Source organism: Branchiostoma lanceolatum, chromosome 2 (genome assembly GCF_035083965.1).
Source record: "Branchiostoma lanceolatum isolate klBraLanc5 chromosome 2, klBraLanc5.hap2, whole genome shotgun sequence".
In the NCBI taxonomy this organism is placed as follows: Eukaryota; Metazoa; Chordata; class Leptocardii; order Amphioxiformes; family Branchiostomatidae; genus Branchiostoma; species Branchiostoma lanceolatum.
In genome coordinates this window covers 36,770,731-36,792,523 of record NC_089723.1, presented here as the reverse complement: position 1 = coordinate 36,792,523, position 21,793 = coordinate 36,770,731, and the positions used below count along the sequence as shown (strand labels likewise).

General features: G+C 42.0%; 2 protein-coding genes across 2 annotated transcripts in view; one reads left to right on the top strand and one right to left on the bottom strand.

The window, feature by feature from the left end:
- Positions 1 to 21,793, bottom strand: part of LOC136427031 (fibropellin-1-like) — a 37,260-nt gene that overhangs the window by 8,120 nt on the left and 7,347 nt on the right. Inside the window, exons 11-19 of the mRNA XM_066415750.1 lie at positions 21,467 to 21,610; positions 20,292 to 20,548; positions 19,787 to 19,862; positions 19,204 to 19,317; positions 18,591 to 18,704; positions 17,696 to 17,848; positions 17,305 to 17,413; positions 753 to 906; positions 182 to 257 (exon numbers count right to left, since the gene is read on the bottom strand). Of these exons, the coding sequence (XP_066271847.1) occupies positions 182 to 257; positions 753 to 906; positions 17,305 to 17,413; positions 17,696 to 17,848; positions 18,591 to 18,704; positions 19,204 to 19,317; positions 19,787 to 19,862; positions 20,292 to 20,548; positions 21,467 to 21,610 (1,197 nt within the window). The remainder of the gene's footprint in view (positions 1 to 181; positions 258 to 752; positions 907 to 17,304; positions 17,414 to 17,695; positions 17,849 to 18,590; positions 18,705 to 19,203; positions 19,318 to 19,786; positions 19,863 to 20,291; positions 20,549 to 21,466; positions 21,611 to 21,793) is intronic.
- LOC136426427 (cytochrome P450 4F6-like) lies at positions 5,878 to 11,345 on the top strand. Its single transcript, XM_066415092.1, has 8 exons — positions 5,878 to 5,897; positions 6,554 to 6,670; positions 7,154 to 7,301; positions 7,696 to 7,886; positions 8,410 to 8,543; positions 8,804 to 8,868; positions 9,341 to 9,423; positions 10,227 to 11,345. Exons 1-8 carry the CDS (start codon positions 5,878 to 5,880, stop codon positions 10,405 to 10,407), a joined length of 939 nt encoding a protein of 312 aa, XP_066271189.1. The 3' UTR covers positions 10,408 to 11,345.

Genomic DNA, 21,793 nt, shown 5'->3' with positions numbered 1-21,793 from the left:
TGCTCAAAAATGTCAATTGTGTGTTTGAAGACAATTTGGCTTACAAGTCATCATCAAGTAGCCAAATGTCTACTATGAAGTCGAGAGACCCGTTCCGCTGATGCTTGGCGTTATAGAGTATCATTTGATAATAGCTATGATCGAATCTGCGTGTACAATGAAACAAGGGTCACTATCCTACCTGGATCCAGAAATGCGATGTCGTCCAGTCCGATATCTGCAGGGTTGAAGCCGTCTTGATACGCCTCAAAGATTACCTGTGAGGAAAGCAGCACAACTAAATATATTCAGCAAAAAGATAATGCCAATATTTTAGATAAAATATGTCTGCGCCTTCATCTATTAATGAATAACTCAACCCATTCTGCAGGCCGCTTTCTGCTAAGGTAATGATGGAGGTGGCAAGGGCTACGAGACAAACTTTAATATATGAATTATACAGTTGACTAAAAAAAAACGGCTTTACAACCTACAGGTGATACTACATTGTAAAGACAGTAAGGCGAAATGAAAATTGGCACAAAAACATAATCCTTATCCGTTCGTCATGGTCTGTTATACCAATCCAGGGGTATCGCATATAAATCATAGTCGGCTAGACGACTTTTAAAGACTAGTAGGTAACCTCGCCGACCACTTCCTAACCGCAGGTGACCTTGTTCAAGACTAACTGCCAAGCACGATCTGGGGAAGATCGGGAGGCCATTGTCGGCTTCGCGTGACAGGGGCTTGAGTAGGTATATAGATCCTACCCTAAACTGCGTGGTGTCGTTGACATCAACTGTGCCTCTTCTCCACTCGTCCGACCGACCGGTGGCGCTCCACACGTGCGGCCCTACAGGCGCGTTGTCGTCCGTCATCAAGTACACCCTCAACGTAGAGTCACCTGGGGTGTCTTTGTAATACCTGTGGAAAATGCAGATTAACTGGTTCATATGAATTTCTTCCAATTACAAGTAACATACGTTGATGAAAGTTAGACATCCAGGTACTAAGATACGCCCAAAATAATTAATTAAGCAACTGGATAAAATTTTGAAACGGTCAGACGTTTCAGACAGCATCCACTGTCTTTCGTCAGTGACTGACAAAGTAGTTACAAGTAACATAATTTCATAGAACACTAACGGCTGAACTTGTGATAGCGCTTCACATGACAGTGACAGAGATATACACTAAACCCAACACCTATTTCAATGTAAAAACAACTGTTTAGATATTTGTATTGTATCATATTATGTTATATAGCTCCTCCTTCGTAGGTCCACTTCCACACCAAAAAAGGGAGGTGGGTAGTGTGAATTTGTAAGTGCTGAATGTGTAAGTGCTGAATGTCACCTGGGAGGACCGTATGACAAACTCCGTACTCTACGGCGATCTTCCCAGACTCTCCCAGAAGATAAGGCACCGAAGGATGGCACTGGCTGGACACTGCGTCCAGCATACTGAGCTGACAGCCAGCCAGCTTATCCTCTGGGAGCCAACAGAGGGAAGGAGGAAAAGGGGCAGGAGACGCACAACCCTCATTGACAATCTAAAAAGGGATGCTGGGCTCAGAGACATTTCAACAACAGAGCTGAGATCGCTAATGGAAGACCGGACTGAGTGGAGCAGAAGGACTCATTGTCTCCCGAGATGACATCACAGCTGTCCTCGTTCAAGGTTCAAGGTTCGAGAAGTAGTGTTATCCCCCAAACAGGGATTGGTGATTAGTGGTAGAAACTACAATAGCTGCTCTTTCAACATAATCTGCAGATCTCACAATGACGCATTATCAACGTCGGCCGAACAAAACTAGACTAACCTTGGCTTCGCCGCCAAATGATTTAAACCGAATGACTAACGGAGCATAATCGTCTCTCAGTAATTGTTTTAGTCACTAATGATCTTATCTACCCTTCCCCCCAAATACAGCTTGTCCAAACTATGAAAGTCGTCGGATATAGGAGGTTGTTTATACACAGCCAGGTATTGATCTCCCCTGCTAACGTTTCGATGTCTATCAGACACCTTCTTCAGAGCTTCTGACTGGAGTACTGCTTCTCACCGCTAGAAGTAGCCGATGTAGGTGGCGCTTTTGCGGTGAGAACACTGTCCCAAATGTGGCTATAGCGGTGAGAAGCAGTACTCCAGTCAGAAGCTCTGAAGAAGGTGTCTGATAGACATCGAAACGTTAGCAGGTGAGATCAGTAACTGGTTGTGTATAAAGAACCTCCTATGTCCTATATTCTACCAACCTGATAGAATTATTTTCGGTATGAAAGTCATTTACATGATAGATATCTATTGGTTGTCTTTTACATATGAGAAGATATGACCAGTAGATACCATGCAAAACTTAAGTTAACAGACATACTCTAGACATTAAACAAACAACATGGAGTATGTCAAGCAAGTTGGACAAACAGCATGGGTATCTCAGAGGGGGGTCCGCCCTTTGATCCCACGGTGCCTTGTGCCGTGTATCTAACCTCATTGATGAGACAGCTACCTGAGCATTGTCCCCTTGATTTGATAACTACATGACCTTTGCACCTTGATGTCATAACTACCTGAGCTTTGCACCGTGTGAGGATTAGGCCAGGTATTCTCAGCGTCGGTGGACATCGAACTGCATCACCACCATTCAGACTTATTCAACGGCGAAAAGGTAATCCATCATTCTCCTCTGTGACTACTGCATTACCGGTGTGCTTACACATTTTCATATCTTTCGTGTGTGTGATTTTGGAAAAAAATCCCACTGTTATAAGATTCAACTTGATCTTGTTGAGAAAGACGTGGCTGTTTAGTTAAGAGTGTGAGAGGGTGTAGGTTACATCTGGTGGCTACATAAACTAAAATATTACAATTCAAAACCATATCAACGATAACCTTAACTACTGAAATGGATGAACCAACTACAAAACAGTCGGGCAGTGTTATAAGCTTAGTTCCCCTGATCAATAGCAATAGGGTCTAATATTGCCAAAAGGTCAACGTTTGAAAGCATGGTTTATTTGTTGATATAACCGCTAACGCGCAAGCTGCATGCTGGGATGTCATTATTTTAGTAGTCTCTGAGCAGTCTTAACTGAGCAGTCTGACCTTCCAGTCATAAGCCAGACATGAAAGAATGGAAATTGATTAAAAGCCTCAGACATAAGGCCTTTATCCGGGCACAAGTTACAAGTGCCAATGCTAGGAGCGTTAGTTTTACAATAATTTATAACTTGAAATGTGGTAACCCCCCCCCCCCCAGCACTCGAAATGGTTGCGTCATCAGAGAACGAGCAGAGTCATGTCTATGACGTCCTCCGCCTCCTGTCTGCCGGACTACCCGCAGGCGTTACCGGTACCGCCCTGGTCGTGTGGACCCTGGTGGGGGTACTGGCTGTACGTCTGTCTGTGCACGCTGGGAAATTCATAATGTGGCAGGTAAAGACCAGGAGAGCCGCGAAACAGTTTCCTGTTCGACATGAAAAGGTATGTAGGTTTCTTACCTTCAGTTCGAGTTCATTGACATTTCCTAAAGCCGGGGCTATATATGATCTTTCTTCATATTTTAAAAATGACCTCAGTAAATTTGGTAGAATAATTGATTGAGACAACCATCATTAGAATCGTAGAACGTGGCAGTTAGGAGTTTCGTTATCATTTGGTTTGTCATTTTCCTTTATCAATTATTCTGTCTCTTAATCACTGGATTGCTGACAATATTGTGGGTTTTGACTGAAGGATTGGCGCGTTGTTTCTGGTTCGCGTTGAACTGGATGTTCTTGTTTCTGTCATGAAACCTAGTGTAGGCTACACTTATCGCATTGCCGTTCTTGCAGACTCATGGATTGTCTTGGGAAGGGACCCATCGCTACCATGTCCGGTGGCTGGGTCCTTTTATTGCAGTTATAGGCTGTCATCATCCCGATAATATCAAGCCAATCCTGAGTAATAAAAGTGAGTATACATTTCCTGTGGTGACATCGGTGCAAATGTAACCGCAGCATGTCATTGATACACAACACGAAAAAGTCAACCAAAAGGAAAGAAGGGTGGAGAAAACTGGTTGCAAGACCTTCTGTGGTGCCCCAAGGATCTGATAGTTCGACCAAGGGATAGATGGGATGAGATCCATTTTCTGTACTGTAAAACACAAAATTGAAATGTTTGGCAAGGAACGAGTGTTTGCGTGTGTGTGTGTGTGTTTATGTGTGTGTGTGTGTGCGTGTGTTGGGGGGGAGATTTGTTGTATCAATCCCTCTATTCTGCTGAAAAACTCTTGTTTACACTATTGATAACTGCTTTTGAAGATTGGCTTTATTGTTAACGATACTCTAAAAGCTGCTCTGTAACGTTCTTAATTGATAGTATCCCATCGCCTTCAGTAAGGCTTCGTCTCTCAGGTTTCTGTTGTTCGACTGTCTGTTTCATTTTGCCTTTCAGCACAAAAGACTGACTGGGCTTACAGGTTCTTCAAACCATGGCTCGGTAAGTGTAGATTTCGCCTAGTTTCTTTATAAGCATGATAAAATGTGTAGGCCCGAAAATGATCATGCCACTTCTTCAAACCCTTTCCCAACACTTGCAAAATACTACGTATATACTATACAATATATTTTGTATATGCTATACTATACTATATACAATATATATTGTATGTACTATACGATACAATATAAAACGGATACTACGTTTGCTAGTCAAAGTTGACAGTTTTGTTCTTGTTGCTGCTGTACGAAACTGGTCGTATTAGAAAGACTTCTATCTCTGGTCGTAAATTCCTTAGATGCAATGTATACTTCAAACAACTTAGCGTGTATGTACATTTCATGTAGGGGACGGTCTTGTAGTCAGTGAAGGCAGCAAGTGGCAGAGGAACCGGCGTCTGCTAACGCCAGCTTTTCACTTCGACATCCTGAAGCACTATGTGAAGCTGTTCTCTGAATCAACAAATGTGCTTCTGGTACGTTTCAGTTATATGTAGATTATCTGGTTATGCTTCGGTCACAATTGGAAAACGGACCATGCCGGGTAGTTTACGGGATATTTTAGCACTTTCGGGCGTGACCACTACGTGGCCACATGGGACACCCTGCGGCTACCGGGCTATTTTCGGGCATGGCTAGGACCCGAGAATTTCTTAAGTCGAAGTTAAAATCAACCCCGGACCCAGTAATAAATAGACGCTGTAATCTATTCGTGAGAACACCGGGACAAATGTGTGGCTTTGGGTCCCGGCCGGGGCTACATGTACATCCCCTACGGGCACCGGCGCAAATGTGACTGTAGCATTACTTACAGGTACCAAAAATGTCTGGGAAATCGGTCGAAAATCCACGATTCCTTTGTTTCTTGTAGATGCAATTCTCTAGGATATGTTGACAGTTATATTCCAGTTGCACACGACGTGGTGCCTTAACGTGAAAATACTCAGAATCTTTATCAACAGACATGCATGAAAATATCTTTAAATAAAATCTTGCACAAGCTTTAAGATGATACTGAAAGTTTCTATCTATTCGCAGGAAAAGTGGATGTCACGTGGTCCAGGTGCATCAGTGGAGTTGTTTGATGACGTCGGATTGTTGACGTTGGATAACATTCTGAAATGCAGCCTTGGTTACAACAGCAGTTGCCAGACTAACGGGTAAGTTTTTTTGCTTTTACAGAAATCGAATATTGCATGCGGAATAATATTTTTCGGAAATTAGACAGGCCTTACGTGCTCTATGCTGCAGCCGTGTTTCTAAACCGATGTTCCGCCAAAAAGTTAACGCTTTTTTGGGTTGCATTTTTGGGCGGGGACTGAGGCTTGAACACGACGTTAGCAGGGTGGCCATGTGGCTAGGGTTGTTGAGTAAGAATCTGAAGGTTTGGTGTGCGAATCACTGGAAGGCCAGAATGCTGTGCCCTTTGGAAAGGTACTTCGCATATTCACTCACTCGACCTAGGTGTAAATGAGTACCTAGCCTCGGTTCGGGGCGTCCTCTCGAATGGGACGCAAAAACTGGAGGTCCTGTGTCTGAGGCGAGCCACATCTCGAGCATGTTAATTAAATATCTCACCACACATAAGGAGGGAGGAAAGAAGTAGGGGCCCATCCCGGTGTGAATGTGGGGTCGTGTGGCGCAACGGCAGGGCGTTCGACTCAGAACCAAGAGGTTCCGAGTTCGAATCCTGTCATGTCACCGATCTTGTGCTCTTGGGAAAGGCACTTTACATGACTTTCCTCACTCCACCCAGGTGTGAATGGGTACCTGACTTCGGTTGGGGAAAGTCGTATTGAGGTCACCTGGTGGCGCCGAATGGCAGCTGCCCAGACCCTTGCGACAGTTCCACAAAATGCAAGTGTGGATAAGATATTACATATGTTGTTTATTGCATGAAACCTGTAATACCCTGCATCAATTCAGCGCTAGAAAGGCTGCCATTGCGGGTTATTTCTGACCAATAAAAATCATTGTTATTATGAATCAAACCATACCATCTACTCTCTGGGTTGTCGTCACGACAAAGTGATAGTCAATTGTTTCTCAATAGATAAAAATGTATACAAGACTCTTTGGTGTTATTGCAGCCAGTCGGCCCCATACATCCTGGCTGTACACGACTTGGCCAGACTGATCGATGAACGAATCGAGTATCCACCGTACCACATTGGCTTCATCTACTACCTCAGTACAAGCGGACGCCGGTGAGTTGGGAGTTTTTTTGTGCAGTTTACGAATGGCCGAGTGGCAAGGCTAGCGGACACGGGACCGAGAGGTCTTCGGTTCGATCCCTGGCACTCCTGGATCGACGTAGTGTCCTTGAGAAAGGAGGATAGGGGAGGTAAAAGACGGTGGAGGGAGAGGGATGGGCTCCGCCATTTAACACCATTCTGTATGCACATTGGGTAACAACCAAATTCCCCTAGGGCCCCGAAAAGGCCATGTAACTACATTTTACCTCACTATTGAGTGCATACTGTCACTATATAATTAGAACAATTTTAAAGATGTCAAAACCTGCAATATAATCTAAAACATCCACAGAACAGCATGCTTCCATCAAACGTCATTGCATCTTTCTCAAAGCAGATACTGTGGAAAATTGATGCACGCATTCCCTAACAGCATATATATCTTATCGCCATATTGTGTGCTGAACTCTACCCTCCCTTCCTATGACTGTGAAGCTTCCGCCAGGCCTGCAAGATCGTCCACAGTTTCTCCGAACAGGTTATAACGGAAAGGAAAGAAGAACTGAAGAAAGGAGATTTCACTCTCTCGGGGGCAAGAAGTGGGAAGTGTTTGGACCTGCTGGACATCTTGTTACAGGCAAAGGTAGCATTATTATTATACGGCTATATGTGGCTACATGTAATTTTCTCAGTACCACGCAATGATAATGTCTTTAGTTCCATAAAGGTAGCCATATCAATGCCGATAGTAGCAGATTCACAGTTGGGTACCCTTTAATTTGTAACTGGGAGACCCCGATTCGAATCCATGGAAGGATGCCTTGCATAGAGCTGCATTCGTCTTTTGGAAGGAACGTGAAATAAGGGCCATGTCATTACTCCACAACTGCCTCATTACTCCTATGGATGCCTACTGGCTGTACTTCAGATTGATATGGATAGAGATCATATAGCCTTTAGCCTTTTCTCAAATTGTTCATCCTATTTGGACAATCGCCATAATTATTCCATCATCGAAACCCTTACGGTTTGTTTAGGACGAAGACGGTACCGGGCTGAGCGTTTCTGAGATCCGGGATGAAGTCAACACTTTCCTGTTCGGCGGCCACCATACCACGGCCAGTGGCATCAGCTGGACACTCTTCCATTTGGCCCAAAACAAGGATTACCAGGACAAGTGCAGGAGGGAGGTGGAAGGAGTGCTACAGGGACGGGCAGAAATGACGTGGTGGGAACACACTCCCAATATTTATTACTTATCAGTACCTGTCTGACATGTTTTTTTTGGTCGCTATAACAACTATGAGTCCCTACATCCACCATCGTCATGGACATATTTATTGTCACATGATGAGCTTGTCTCCCTGGAGCTCCACTATGTATTGTCTTGTTGCAATTTTTGTAAAGAATAAAGAGCGTTGTCGCAAAGCGATGGCCCACTGACAAATGTAAGACTTCACGTCCAGTCGTAGGGTCTTGTATCTGTAGCCATCTGTGCATCTATATACATTCTGTATCTGGTATAACCGCCCGACCTTCAGCGTAACACACCAGATTCGCAGTCACGCGGAGCGACAGAAGCTGGTTCAATGATGATACACAATGATGACCTGTCACGCCTAACCCGGCACCTGTATTGCATCCCTTGTATTATTGCCGATGCTACCGATGTCTTTGTACAGGCTTGACGTAGGTAAACTACCGTTCATCACCATGTGTATCAAAGAGATGTTACTGATGTGTCTGTACAGGCTTGACGTAGGTAAATTACCGTTCACAACCATGTGTATCAAGGAGAGCATGCGCTGTGTGCCTCCTGTTCCTCGAGTGGCGCGGTCTTTGAAGCAGGACCTAACCTTTGCTGACGGAAAATGGTTGCCAAAGGGTGAGCTACAGTTTACGTTTGGAACCGCATTGTCTATGTATGTGACTTTACTTTTGGGACCGCATTGTTAGCAGTGACACCTAGCCGCAGCGCAAAATGTACCAGTCATTATTGTCCTGAAGACGATGACAGGCGGTCATCGAAATGTCGACTGTGTTGTGAATCAAGCACCCTCTTATTCATATATTATCAGCATTTGCTTGTAGGCTTCCCATGATTCTAGCGCATGTTATACTGTTCCATGTATATATTTCTTCCAGGGAGCCCTACCTTTGCTAATTTCGGTGGAATCCATAGGAACAGAGAGATTTGGCCAAATCCTACGGTATGTACAATATGCTCTCATTGATTGCATCGATCTCACGCTAGTCTTGTCTATCCCTCCTCTTCTATACAACAGAAAACGTTACGATTTTTTGTATCCAAACATGTACTTACAGATAAACGATTTCAGAAAAATGTCTCTTACATGAGCAATGAATGACAGAAGGAACAATCCCACCCAGGAATGGGGTCTACGCATCGACCTTTCCGTTTAGCATATAACATTGTATTGACTTCCTCTTCTATTGAACCATCCTAAAATAGTTTTTTCATCGTTAAAATATCCATTAGGAGTTCTGGTATAAAACCTAGTTCTCCAGTTCTTCTCCTTCGTCACTGACGAAAGACAGCGGGTGCTGTCTCAAAATCACATTCATTTGCTTGTCAATGGGTAATTGTTTTTTGGCGTATCTCTCAGGTATGTGCATTGTAAAATGTGAGCCTTACTTTTCCTTGACCTCTTCCTGCCTCAGGTGTACGATCCTTACCGCTTCTCACCTGAGAACTCAGAGAACAGAAGTCCCCACGCTTTCCTGCCCTTCTCCGCAGGACCGAGGTAAGACACAAAACATTCTATCTATATGGCCAGTCAATATTGACTATGGTAAAATCCTAATTGACATCAGCCCTACAGCTTCGACAACAGTCATATGACAATGTATCCAGAATATCCGAAATAGGTATTGGATATTGACAACAAACCTCTTAACTTCTCAACTTTCCAAATGGAATTTACAGCATGCATGAAAGAATTGCGTAATATACATGAACGAGATGAAGGTGGCAGTAGCCTTAACCTTGCAGCAGTTCCACCTACTACTACTGCTGCTGCTGCTAGTACTACTGGTACTACTAATACTACTACTACTAGTGCTACTACTACTGCTTCTACTACTTCTACTACTACTTCTACTTTAAAGACCTCTTATATGTCGTTGATTATCTGTTTGTAGGAACTGCATTGGGCAAAACTTTGCTATGAACGAGATGAAGGTGGCCATAGCCCTGTAGCCTTAACCTTGCAGCGGTTCCACCTACTACTAGTGCTACTACTAGTGCTACTACTACTACTACTACTACTACTACTACTATTACTACTACTACTACTACTACTACTACTACTTCTACTACTACTACTACTACTGCTGCTGCTTTAAAGTCATCTTATGTCTTAATCCTTATCTGTTTGGAGGAATTGCATCGGGCAAAACTTTGCTATGAACGACATGAAGGTGGCAGTAGCCTTAACCTTGCAGCAGTTCCTCCTCCTACTACTACTACTACTACTACTACTTCTTCTACTACTTTACTACTACTACTTCAAATCCCTTTTGCATCTCGTTGATCATCTGTTTATAGGAACTGCATTGGGCAAAACTTTGCTATGAACGAGATGAAAGTGGCCATAGCCCTGATCCTGCAGCGGTTCTACCTGGAGTTGGACGACTCCAAACCCCCAGCCGTCCCCTGTGACCGACTAACAGTACAGGCTAAGAATGGCATTTGGGTGAACGTTCATCCGCTCCAGACCAATGCTTGAGATGTACATTGCTATGTAATGGTGTGGCCATTTTCTGTTGGACTCGCCTTTTCCATGGCAAAGCTCCTTAATTCTTTATTCTGTGGCAGAATTAGATAAACGTATATTTTATAATCTTACGCCAAAAAAGCAATTACTCAAACAACTGGATATGATTTTGGAAACAGTCAGACGTTTCAAATAGCATCCAATACTTTTCGTCAGTGACTGTGAGCAAGATCAGTTGAACAGCAGGTTTATAACCACGAACTATGAATTGATATGCAAATAATGAGAAGACAATTTTTTTTGATAGTCCAATAGAAAGCAAATTAGACCTTTCAAGACAAGGTTGAAGTAAAAGGGGACAATAGCTCCTATTGTTTTGATATGGGAGCTAAAGCTGGTTTGCCCCCAAGGCTATGTCCCAAGTGCCAGACAGTTCCACCCTTAGCCCTCCTTTCCTGTTGAGGGTTGGATTGTATATCCTCTCATATATTGCCTCCCTTACTCCACGTTCGAACCAGCGGGGTTCGCGGTCAAGGATATCAGTGGATTCGAGATTGAACGAGTGCCCCTGGTTGTGTTTTAGGTGGTGGAAAATGGCCGAGGAGTAGCGGTTAGCGCAATGTTCTTTGTACCTTTCATTAAGTGATCGGCTGGTCTCTCCGATATAAGTGTTGTTGCAGTTGGGTTCTTCACATTTGAGTCTGTAGATGACACCGGCCTTGCTGCCTTTGCGGGGTCGGTCTTTAGGATGTACCAGTCTTTGTCTGAGAGTTGATTGAGGTTTGAAGTTGGTGGCAATGTTGAAGTTTTGGAAGATCCGTCGGAGTTTTTCCGACACTCCTTGTACATATGGAATAGTGATGTTGGCCTTGTTTCTGTTGGTCAACGGTGTACACTTAGGCGTTTTCTTGGACTGGTCAGACGGTTTGAGGGCTTTGTTGAAAGTCCATCTTTGGTAGCCACATTTGCCCAGGGCACCTCGGAGGTGTCTATGTTCGTCTGTTTTGGCCGTGTCTGAGGTGATGATGTTGTCTGCCCGATGGAAGAGAGTTTTTATAACTGCCAGTTTGTGTTCCAAAGGGTGGTGAGAGTCAAAGGCCAGATACTGATCGGTATGGGTCGGCTTCCTGTATACTTCGAACTGGAGGCGACCATCCTTCTCTATGATGGTTTTGGTGTCTAGGAAAGGGAGCATATTATCTTGACTCGACTCCTGTGTGAACTTGATGTTGTCACAGTTCCGTTATGTAGATGACACTTGGTGCAGACTAAAGAAGAGATTAGCTGATGATTTCTTTGAACATATCAACCAGATAGATGACAACATCAAGTTCACACAGGAGTCGAGTCAAGATAATATGCTCCCTTTCCTAGACACCAAAACCATTTTTTTTTTGTGTGTGTGTATGACGATCTGATTATGACCTTTATGTTCGAACTTAAGCTTTGTACTATTCACTCGAATATGACTGTTGTTAATTCTTATAGGACTAAAACTGACCCTCCCACTTTACAACCCAAGATCAAGAATATAACTGTTGTCTAACTAACTGATTTTCCAATTATGTCCGATACAATCTCTGTTAATCTCTGCCCTAGCTCTGGACCCGAGAGATATCAAGGTCACGGTAAACATCTTACTTTTATGCATGTAAATGTCAATAGTATTTCTGCTGGTTCCAAACTCGATGAAATAGCATCATTAGCTTCAGATTTCAACATAGACATTATAGCAATCACAGAATCTTGGCTAGGCGACAGTATAGAAACATCCGATATTTCTCTGGTGGGGTTTCAGCCCCCCTTTCGACGTGATCGAAATCGCCATGGGGGTGGAGTTCTAGTTTATGTCTCCAACTTAATTCCATGTAGAAGACGCTGCGATCTAGAACCTCCTAACTTTGAATGTATTTGGTCGGAAGTCTGTGTTAGATCTTTTAAAATCCTGTTTTCTACTTACTACCGGCCGCCAGGGCAAGATACCTCCATGGTTAATCAGTTCATGGATTCCTTCGCAGACTCTGTTGCTAGGGCACGCTCATCACGCCCTGATGCCATTATCGTGACAGGTGATTTCAACGCCAAACACGAAGAATGGTGGAATCTCGATCCAATCACATATGCTGGCGCCCAATTGTTCCAGGCTGCGCAGCTGGTCAACCTAGTACAGATTGTTGAGGAACCCACCTGCGACCTATCACACTCCCCCTCCCTCATCGATTTGATTTTCACCGACTTCCCACGCTACTTTCTAAATCATCGTGTTTTGTCGCCATTGTCAGGATGTCATCATTCTCCTACTATCGCCAAAATGAATCTTTGTGTTCCTGTTCCCAAACCCTATATGCGCACTATTTGGGACTATAAAAACATCAACTATGAGTCCCTTTCATCTTTTATATGTGATCCCAAATGGTGCGAAATATATAGGTGCGGGACTGTAGATGAGGCTAGCGTTAAACTTGTTGAATTAATTCTGGAGGCAAGAAATCGATGCGTCCCTCACAAGACAGTCACTATAAGACCAAATGATAAACCTTGGATGTCCCCAAGTATACGCCAACTCATGCGTTCCCGTGATAGAACGCATAAGATAGCCAAACTGTCAAATTCCTCGGCTCACTGGGAGAAATACCGCAAAACGCGTAACAAACTGTCTAATGCAATTGAGCAAGCCAAGGTTGCTTATGAAGCGCATTTAGTGAATCAACTTTCTAATCCACTAACCTCTGAAAAAAAGTGGTGGCACATTGTGAAACATTTCTATAGACGTAAGAGTCACACAGCAATACCTCCCCTTATAGATGGTGCCTCGTTCGTTGTTGACTCACATGAAAAGGCCTGTCTTTTTAATGACTACTTTGCTTCCCAATCATCAATTGATACATCTCAAGCTACCCTACCTGACCTGACATTTCATACTGATACTAGATTATCTTGTCTTCTGACTTCTCCTGAAGAAGTTGAACTATACATCAGTGACCTAAATATCTCAAAGGCGCAGGGCTATGACAATATCGACAATCGTTTTCTTAAAATTATTACTCCATTTATATCTGATAAAATAGCATTTGTATTTAATCTATCTTTATCACATGGAATATTCCCCGATATTTGGAAAAGAGCTAATATCATCCCAATACTCAAGAAAGGTGACCCCCAAAACAAATGCAATTACAGACCAATTTCTCTGCTTCCCACTTTGTCGAAGGTCCTCGAGAAAATTGTCTACAAACATGTATACAACCACCTTATTTCTGACAATCTTCTATATGCACTCCAATCAGGTTTTATAAAATCCGACTCCACTGTGTGTCAGTTAGTTTATATATGTCATTTGATTGTGCAAGCTCTCGAGGACGGTAAAGAGGTGCGATCTGTTTCCTTAGATTTCTCGAGGGCCTTCGACAAAGTGTGGCATTCCGGTCTTCTTTTTAAACTTAAACAGAACGGGATAGAGGGCCCCCTTTTGAATTGGATGCATACTTACCTATCACAGAGATCTCAAAGGGTTGTGTTGGATGGACAATTCTCTCCATGGTGCGAGATTGGCGCTGGGGTCCCCCAGGGATCCGTTTTAGGCCCTTTACTGTTCCTCGTATATGTTAATGACATAGTTAACAATCTGGATTCTTTACCTTTTCTATTTGCCGATGATAGCTCACTGTTTGAAATAGTCGAGAGTCCAACTACATCTGCAGACCGGCTTAACTCCGATCTGTCTAAAATCTTGTCCTGGTCCAATGCATGGTTAATGGAGCTGAACCCCTTGAAGTCAGAGGAAATATGCTTTTCCGCAAAAACATCACCTTTAAGTCACCCTCCTCTTTTCCTTGGACAGTCCGCAATAACACGAGTTACGTCTCATAAACATATTGGAACAGTTCTAACCTCTAATATGTCCTGGAATCGACATATCTGCCAAATAACCGGCAAAGTTTCAAAACAAGTAAATGTCTTTAGTGTTCTTAAATTTAAATTACCACGTCACGTTTTAGAACTCATCTATAAAACTTTTATACGTCCCTGTCTCGAGTATGCAGATGTAGTCTGGCATGGCTGTACAGCTGATGACTCTCGTCTAATTGAAAGAATTCAATACCATTGTTCACTTATTGTATCAGGGGCCATCAAAGGCTCGTCCTATTCTGCTGTCTGCGAAGAACTTGGTTGGGAAACCCTATCAAACAGACGTCATATCCATCGATTATGTTTGTTTTCTAAAATCATCCATGGCCAAACACGGCCATACTTACAGGATTTACTTCCTCCTGAAATTTCTTCTGTTACCTCATACAACCGGAGGAACAAAGCCAACTTAAGATCCTTCAGACATACCACCAATAGATTTAGTAAATCTTTCGTCCCTTATTGTTTAACTCATTGGAATGAACTTACTTCCGAGGTTCGTTCTTTAAGATACTCTCTGTTTCGAAACCATCTTACTAAATTAGTCCGTCCCCTGCGATCTCCTCATTATAACCGTGGTCCCCGCTACTCCGGCGCCCTTCTCGCCCGACTTCGCATCGGCACGTACAGCTTAAATTACAGTCTTTTTAAGCGAAGCTTAGCCCCCAGTTCTGCTTGTAGTTGTGGATGCCCATGTGAATCCGTCCTGCATTATATGTTGAATTGTCCCTCTTACACTGACCAAAGGTCAAAACTCTTCAATACTTTTACACAGGAAATAGGCCATCTCATTGATCTCAACAATCTCTCTGATAAAGCAAAACTAGCGGTTCTTTTAAAAGGCTCACCTACAATACCCTCCAGTTACAATATCAAAATCATGCTGATGACACAAAACTTTATAAATGATTCAGGGAGGTTCTAAGTACTTCTACTTGGAATCGCCTTGAATCATCTGTGAATATTACCTTTTAAAATCAAGGGTCGGTACAGTTGTATGTATTATGTATTTCATATTTCAATCACTTTGTGTATTTAAATATTCAGTTACGTTGTTACTTACTATCGTTAATTTGATACGCATTACTTTAGTCATATCTTATCTTATTTCTGTTACGTTTGTTCAGAAACTGGCTTAAGTTTGTCATTGTCTATGTCTATTTTTATTTAGGTTTTCTGTGGCGCTGTAAAATAAGTCTATGTACTTGAGTGTAGCGCCACTATGTCCATGTCCATGTGTATCTTGTTTTCTGAATAAAAAAAAAAAAAAAAAAAACAGGAAAGGAGGGCTAAGGGTGGAACTGTCTGTCACTTGGGACATAGCCTTGGGGGCAAACCAGCTTTAGCTCCCATATCAAAACAATAGGAGCTATTGTCCCCTTTTACTTCAACCTTGTCTTGAGTTGTCTAATTTGCTTTCTATTGGACTATCAAAAAAATTGTCTTCTCATTATTTGCATATCAATTCATAGTTCGTGGTTATAAACCTGCTGTTCAACTGATCTTGCTCACAGTCACTGACGAAAAGTAGTGGATGCTACTTGAAACGTCTGACCGTTTCCAAAATCATATCCAGTTGTTTGAGTAATTGCTTTTTTGGCGTATCTTATTACCTGGATGTCTAATCTTCATCGACGTATTTTATAATCTTAGCTAATAGTTTAACAAAGTCGTCACGTCAACAGAGATTTTCATGTTGCAACATGGTTCCAAGGTTCGCTGACTGATCTAGAAGTTATTATATGACAAAGACATAGTTCGTGGTTATAAACCTGCTGTTCAACTGATCTTGCTCACAGTCACTGACGAAAAGTAGTGGATGCTACTTGAAACGTCTGACCGTTTCCAAAATCATATCCAGTTGTTTGAGTAATTGCTTTTTTGGCGTATCTTATTACCTGGATGTCTAATCTTCATCGACGTGTTTTATAATCTTAGCTAATAGTTAAACAAAGTCGTCACGTCAACAGAGATTTTCATGTTGCAACATGGTTCCAAGGTTCGCTGACTGATCTAGAAGTTATTATATGTAATTCAGTTTCTTGCTAAGGTATACATGGAGACCCATAATATCCTGACATCTCTCCGCTAGTACAGGTGTCTCATAGTTGTAATGGTATAAGCGAAATGTAACAGCAATTAATTAGTAATTAAACATAGATATAATTGAAGATGATATTAATTATTGCCTCGGCTACATATTAGTTCTAAGAAATCTATCTTCGCAGCGCAATTATGGAAAAATTAAAATTTCTCTTCCTTTACATAATGATAGACAAGTCAATGACAACGTACTGAGCTGTTTGAGGTTTTCTTCTAGAATTTAAGTCTTATTACGCAATCTATCTACATGTAGTAATTTATTAAAACGAGCCACAAAAGAACCGCAGTCTCTTGTCTCGTACATGACTATCTTCTTCTTGGTAAACAACCTGCCAGCCAGACATCTTGCAATTACATTCTACGTTAGAAAAAGGTGTGGACATTTTCACTTATATCCTAAATGCACTGAGAAAATCTAAAGCTGTTCTCGCTAGAACATCTCTTGATTTTCCTAACGCGGTTCGAATTTGGATCGAACTTTGCAAATGTTTCACTCATAATGTGAAAAAGAGAAGCATTAGGTGAAATCGGTCTTGCAACATACCGTTTGGGTTGGTGTGCAATCATTTACATGCACAAAAAGATGGCTACGCAGACTCTGCTGCAGTACCAAAGGGAGCCGCAAGCTGGTCCGTGAACCAAATTGTGCTTCGTTTGCTGACTCCACATACCAAATATCATAAAGATCAATTCATAACCTCTCGAGTTGTGCTGTCTACAAACACACCCACAAACACACCCACACAAATGGCAACGAAAATGTTACCTTCTCGGCAAAGGTAATTGATAGACCCCATAATATAATGAAACATGAAACACAAGTCGCACTGTTGACACTGCAACATCAAGTAGATATCTAATTGTCGCATGTTGAAAAAACTGAACTGGACTACATACCAGAAAGACAAGGTCCTCCCGACATTGCCGGTAGTCGTGAAGACGGGACTCCTAAGTCTTGCTCTGCCGTTGCGTGTTCCAGTAGGCATGCAGACATAGGAACCAGCGCCTTTTTATTGATAAAAGTGCATAAATTAGTAACAGCGAGCAGGTCATTTTTGGACAGAGAAGAGCACTTGGGATTAATGCTTATGACCGTTGAAATCTTAAAATTACATATCTAACATTCTGTGATAAAAGTCTTAGAATACGTTGAATCTGTAAATATCTAAAGGATCTATAAATATCTCAAGATGTTTTGACATAGTATCTAAATGTCTCTTAGCTATCCCAAGAATATAGTGTTGTATTACATTCCGTGTTTACACCCTGGTACTGAGTATTGACTTACCCGTTGTCCGGTCGCCATCAGGCCCGCTGATGCCACACTTCCCGCTCTGGATGACCGTAAAGTCGGCTGTGTCATCGGGAGAGCTTAGCTGTTCCCATCCGCAAAGGCCATTGTCAAGGTCACACAGGTACAGCACGTCATCTTGCAACACATCTGTAACGTTAAAGTATCAACTGTAAAGTCTGTACGTGATAGATGTAAAAACGGTTGAAAATCTACGACAGAAACGTAAACAACATTCGTAAACGTAAACCTTCGAATTCATTTCCCAAAACCACCGATTAGGTCATGGTCAAAGCATACTTAGTCATCTTTCAATGGGATACATTCTAAACAGTTCTGGGTATTTAGCAAAGGCATTTTGACGCCATTAACTACATAAGCGTTTTAAAGTATAAGATCTGAGAGTTACTAAGTATAGAAAGTTGACAAAAGGGCTTATGAATACTTGGTAGTCACGGAATATCTCTAAACAAGGTTCTTTTTATAAAGAGACATCTACGAAATAGAGTTCAACGACTTCAAATGATCATGACATTCCCAACATTTGCAACTCAAATGTCAAGTTTCTTATCATGCAAAAACGGTCCTTATTTGCATATCAATATCTATGGTATAATCATATATAAATTTATTGCACAACAATTCTACAAGGTACAAAGTATGGCATTTAATGGTACTTAACACTAACTACAGTTTCATAAGGCTAATCTACCTGAAACAAGAGTGTATAGTATGGGATCATTACCTTTTACAATTATTGGAAGAATTTCTAACGTCTAGACATTCTTTGATATATTTTCCTATGTATACAATGCAGGGGTTGTTACATGTCAAGTCCATTGATATAACTTCTGGTATATAATCATATAAGGAGTGAGATATTGCTACTCACATCTTGTACAATCGTCTCCCCCATATCCTACCGGACAGATACAGGAATATCCGCTCTGTAAATCCAGACACGTTCCGCCATTACTGCATGGTTGGCTCGCGCAGTAATCATGGTCTGGAAAGGGAGGAAATATACATGTACGGGATTTCATTAACATTGTTTGCAAGTAAATATCTAAAATGATTCATTCTGGCATTTTCTTTTGCTAATTGTACCTTAAATATGTATGTTTTTAGCCCTGTAGTTAGCCAAATGACCTGACATTTGGTAGAGGGTACATTGGGCCTATCTGCAAAGGTCGTTCCGGTAAGTATCGAGATTGAGATGTTTTAGGAAAAGTTCATTCTTTAATGGAGGAATGATTAGGTAATTTTGAATTCCCGGTGGACTGAAGCGGTTTTGAATAGTTTATTTTTCAAGAAGTGTTCAATTTTTCAAGAAATGTTCAATTTTTTTTAACAGCGTTAATGTAGGAACAGCCCATGGGGTGGGATTTATCTATCCTGTGTCTCCTCGCAAATGTTACCTTTCCAGTTTAGATGATTACGTACTATCAAAGATTAGATATATGTCTCATATAATTACTTGATAAAAGATCATTATTATTAGTTACCAGTTTCACAGAGTGCTCCGGTGTAAGGCGGCATGCAGGTACAACTGAAGGTGAAGTCGCCGTCTGTACAGGTTCCTCCGTTTTGACAAGGAGAACTGGCGCATTCGTTTGTATCTGGGAAATGTATTCAACACATACTTCATATTACAAACTTAACCACGTTTGGGATTGTGTTCTCACCGCAAAAATGCCACCTACTTCGGCTACTTATAGCAGTGAGAAGCAATACTCCAGTCAGAAGCTCTGAGGAATGTGTCTGTGTAAAAAGAATCTCCAATATCACATGCAATTACTACACAACAAGTGTACAAGGTATGATAAGGTATGTAAGCATGGTGATAAATATTTACATATATCTGTTAGAGTAGAGATAACTATCCAAAATAGGTGATTCTAACCGTAGAGACCCCGACCGAAGCCTGTCAACAGAGGCTCCAACTACGATCTCTTCCGCTAGAATCGTCGATTTGGGCAAACACCTTATAATGTCATATGAGATGCAGTGCAGATATTCATTCGTTTATTAGGAGTCAATGCACCGTTCTAAGATCATGAAAATCATTAGTTTCAAAACTTAACTCACTTGGATCGAGGATCTGTATGTCATCGAAGCCGAAGTCCGTACTCCTGTATCCGTTCTTCACACCTCTAAAGGTAAGCTGTAAGGCAAGAAAAATCGGCAAATTAGGAGGAACATACATGTAGCCCTGAATCTATATTACATTCGGACATCATCATCAGAAATAGTTTCATCAGAAATAGTTTATGTCGGCTTCTATATATTTCTTCAGAAAAAGATATCCAGATTAAATGCTGCAGTCCATAGTAAAGAGATCAAATCACTACCCTTCAGCAAACTACTGGGCCACTAAGAACAACTGAAAAGGTGACAAAGCAGACCGAAAAAAACGAAATCACAAGCCACAAAAAAAGGACTTACAAAAATCATTTCAGGATACTACTAAGTTTACATGACAAACTTGCTCGAAGGTTAATTAAAAGTAACAAGACAAAAAGAGTGAAGTACAATATTACATATGACTATTCGAATCCAAATGCTAACTATACAAACAAGTTTGACAGCTTACCTCAAACCGTCCTGCCGGTAAGTCCAGCTCAGCCATCCTCCAGTCGGCTGACCTGTCGTCTGCTGTCCAGACGTTAACGTTGTTCGGCTGGCCTGTACTCTTGACGGTAAGTTCCATAAAGGAGTCTCCGATGGTGTTTTTGTAGAACCAGAATCTCAGTTTTCTCGGATAAGTTGTAACAAAGGTTGGGCTGTACATGGCAGCCATGGTGTTGGGCGCTGTGGTGCTTTCCAAGCACATGTAGAAACCGTTCTGTCCTGTAACAAAATTTGTTTATCCGCATAGTAAGTCACAAGTGGATATGTGAATTATGAAATCATGCGGTGTATGTCTTATCGCATTGATTGAAAATTTGGATTTTTACCAGCCAAGAAAAATAATTGTTCGAACACGTCTAACATTGGAATGCACTTTTTTCATGAAAACACTGGAATTGTGTAGATTTGAATGCCATGCAAAAACTATTGAACATCTAAGACATTACAGATGCATCAGGGTACTCCCACTTGACATCATCCCAGTACTTTTACCACACCGACACTGAAACGGTTACAGTCTGTTATATCTCTTGGTCTGCTTGCAGAGATTTAGACTGAGGCAGGAGGCTGACAAAGAGACATAACATGGTGTCGGAAGTGGGATTGGGTTAAAACCTTGGCGCCCTTTCGTAAACAATGAAACAGAAACGCTGGTGATGTTCATTGCACAAATTTTATTTGCCTTGTTTATGCCTTTTTGTTTTAAATTTCAGCACCACTAACTCCATCGGCCGCACTTAGCCAAGCACCTGCAGCCACCTGGTCCTGATGCCCTACAATAGGGCCTCAATGATCTTGTACAGTACGATATAGAACAAAACAACTGACAACATATATGTATGGTACCCGAAGAGTGATCAGCAGCGGCTCCATAATTAGAAGGGGCTAAACGCTTGACGCCCGTGATTCTTTCTTAAACAATGAAGCAGAACCACTGGAGATGTTCCCGGGAATACGTCTTATGTAAATGACAAATGACAACGTTGTGAGGTACCTGTAGTGTGGTCAGCTGGGGCTCCATAATTGATTGCATGATTGAAACCCGTGATTTTTTTAATACAATGAAACAGTACAACTTCAGATGTTCAGGGGAATACGTCTAATGTAAGTGACATAAACGACAACATAGTGTGGTACCTGTGGTGTGATCCGCAGGGGCCCCATAGTTGCCACACTTCCCCGTCAGTCGTACGAAGTCCGCGTCGTCGTCCGTCGCTTGTACGAAGCCGCAGTTGTTCGTATCGAAGTCGCAACGATACGGGGTTTGTGGAGCAATGGTAACTAGGATGTGCAGGTGAGAATTCGAAGAGCAAAATTTTGATTGTTTCACATTCAGGGCCACAGTTCGTAACGTAGGAGCTAACATGACCTTAACCTTCTCCCTCCTACGGTAGCCATTGTGTATGTGCATTGGGTACGGTGTTAGGCACAGGGAGAAGGTTAACAGAAGCTGCTACTAGTTTT

What these genes read in the sequence shown, in the direction of transcription:
- LOC136426427 (XM_066415092.1), top strand. Translation starts at nt 5,878, where the DNA reads ATGCTGTGCCCTTTGGAAAG. An exon ending in CGGAAAATGGTTGCCAAAGG is followed by an intron (nt 8,544 to 8,803) that starts GTGAGCTACAGT and finishes TATTTCTTCCAG; the next exon opens with GGAGCCCTACCTTTGCTAAT. An exon ending in CCCTTCTCCGCAGGACCGAG is followed by an intron (nt 9,424 to 10,226) that starts GTAAGACACAAA and finishes ATCTGTTTATAG; the next exon opens with GAACTGCATTGGGCAAAACT.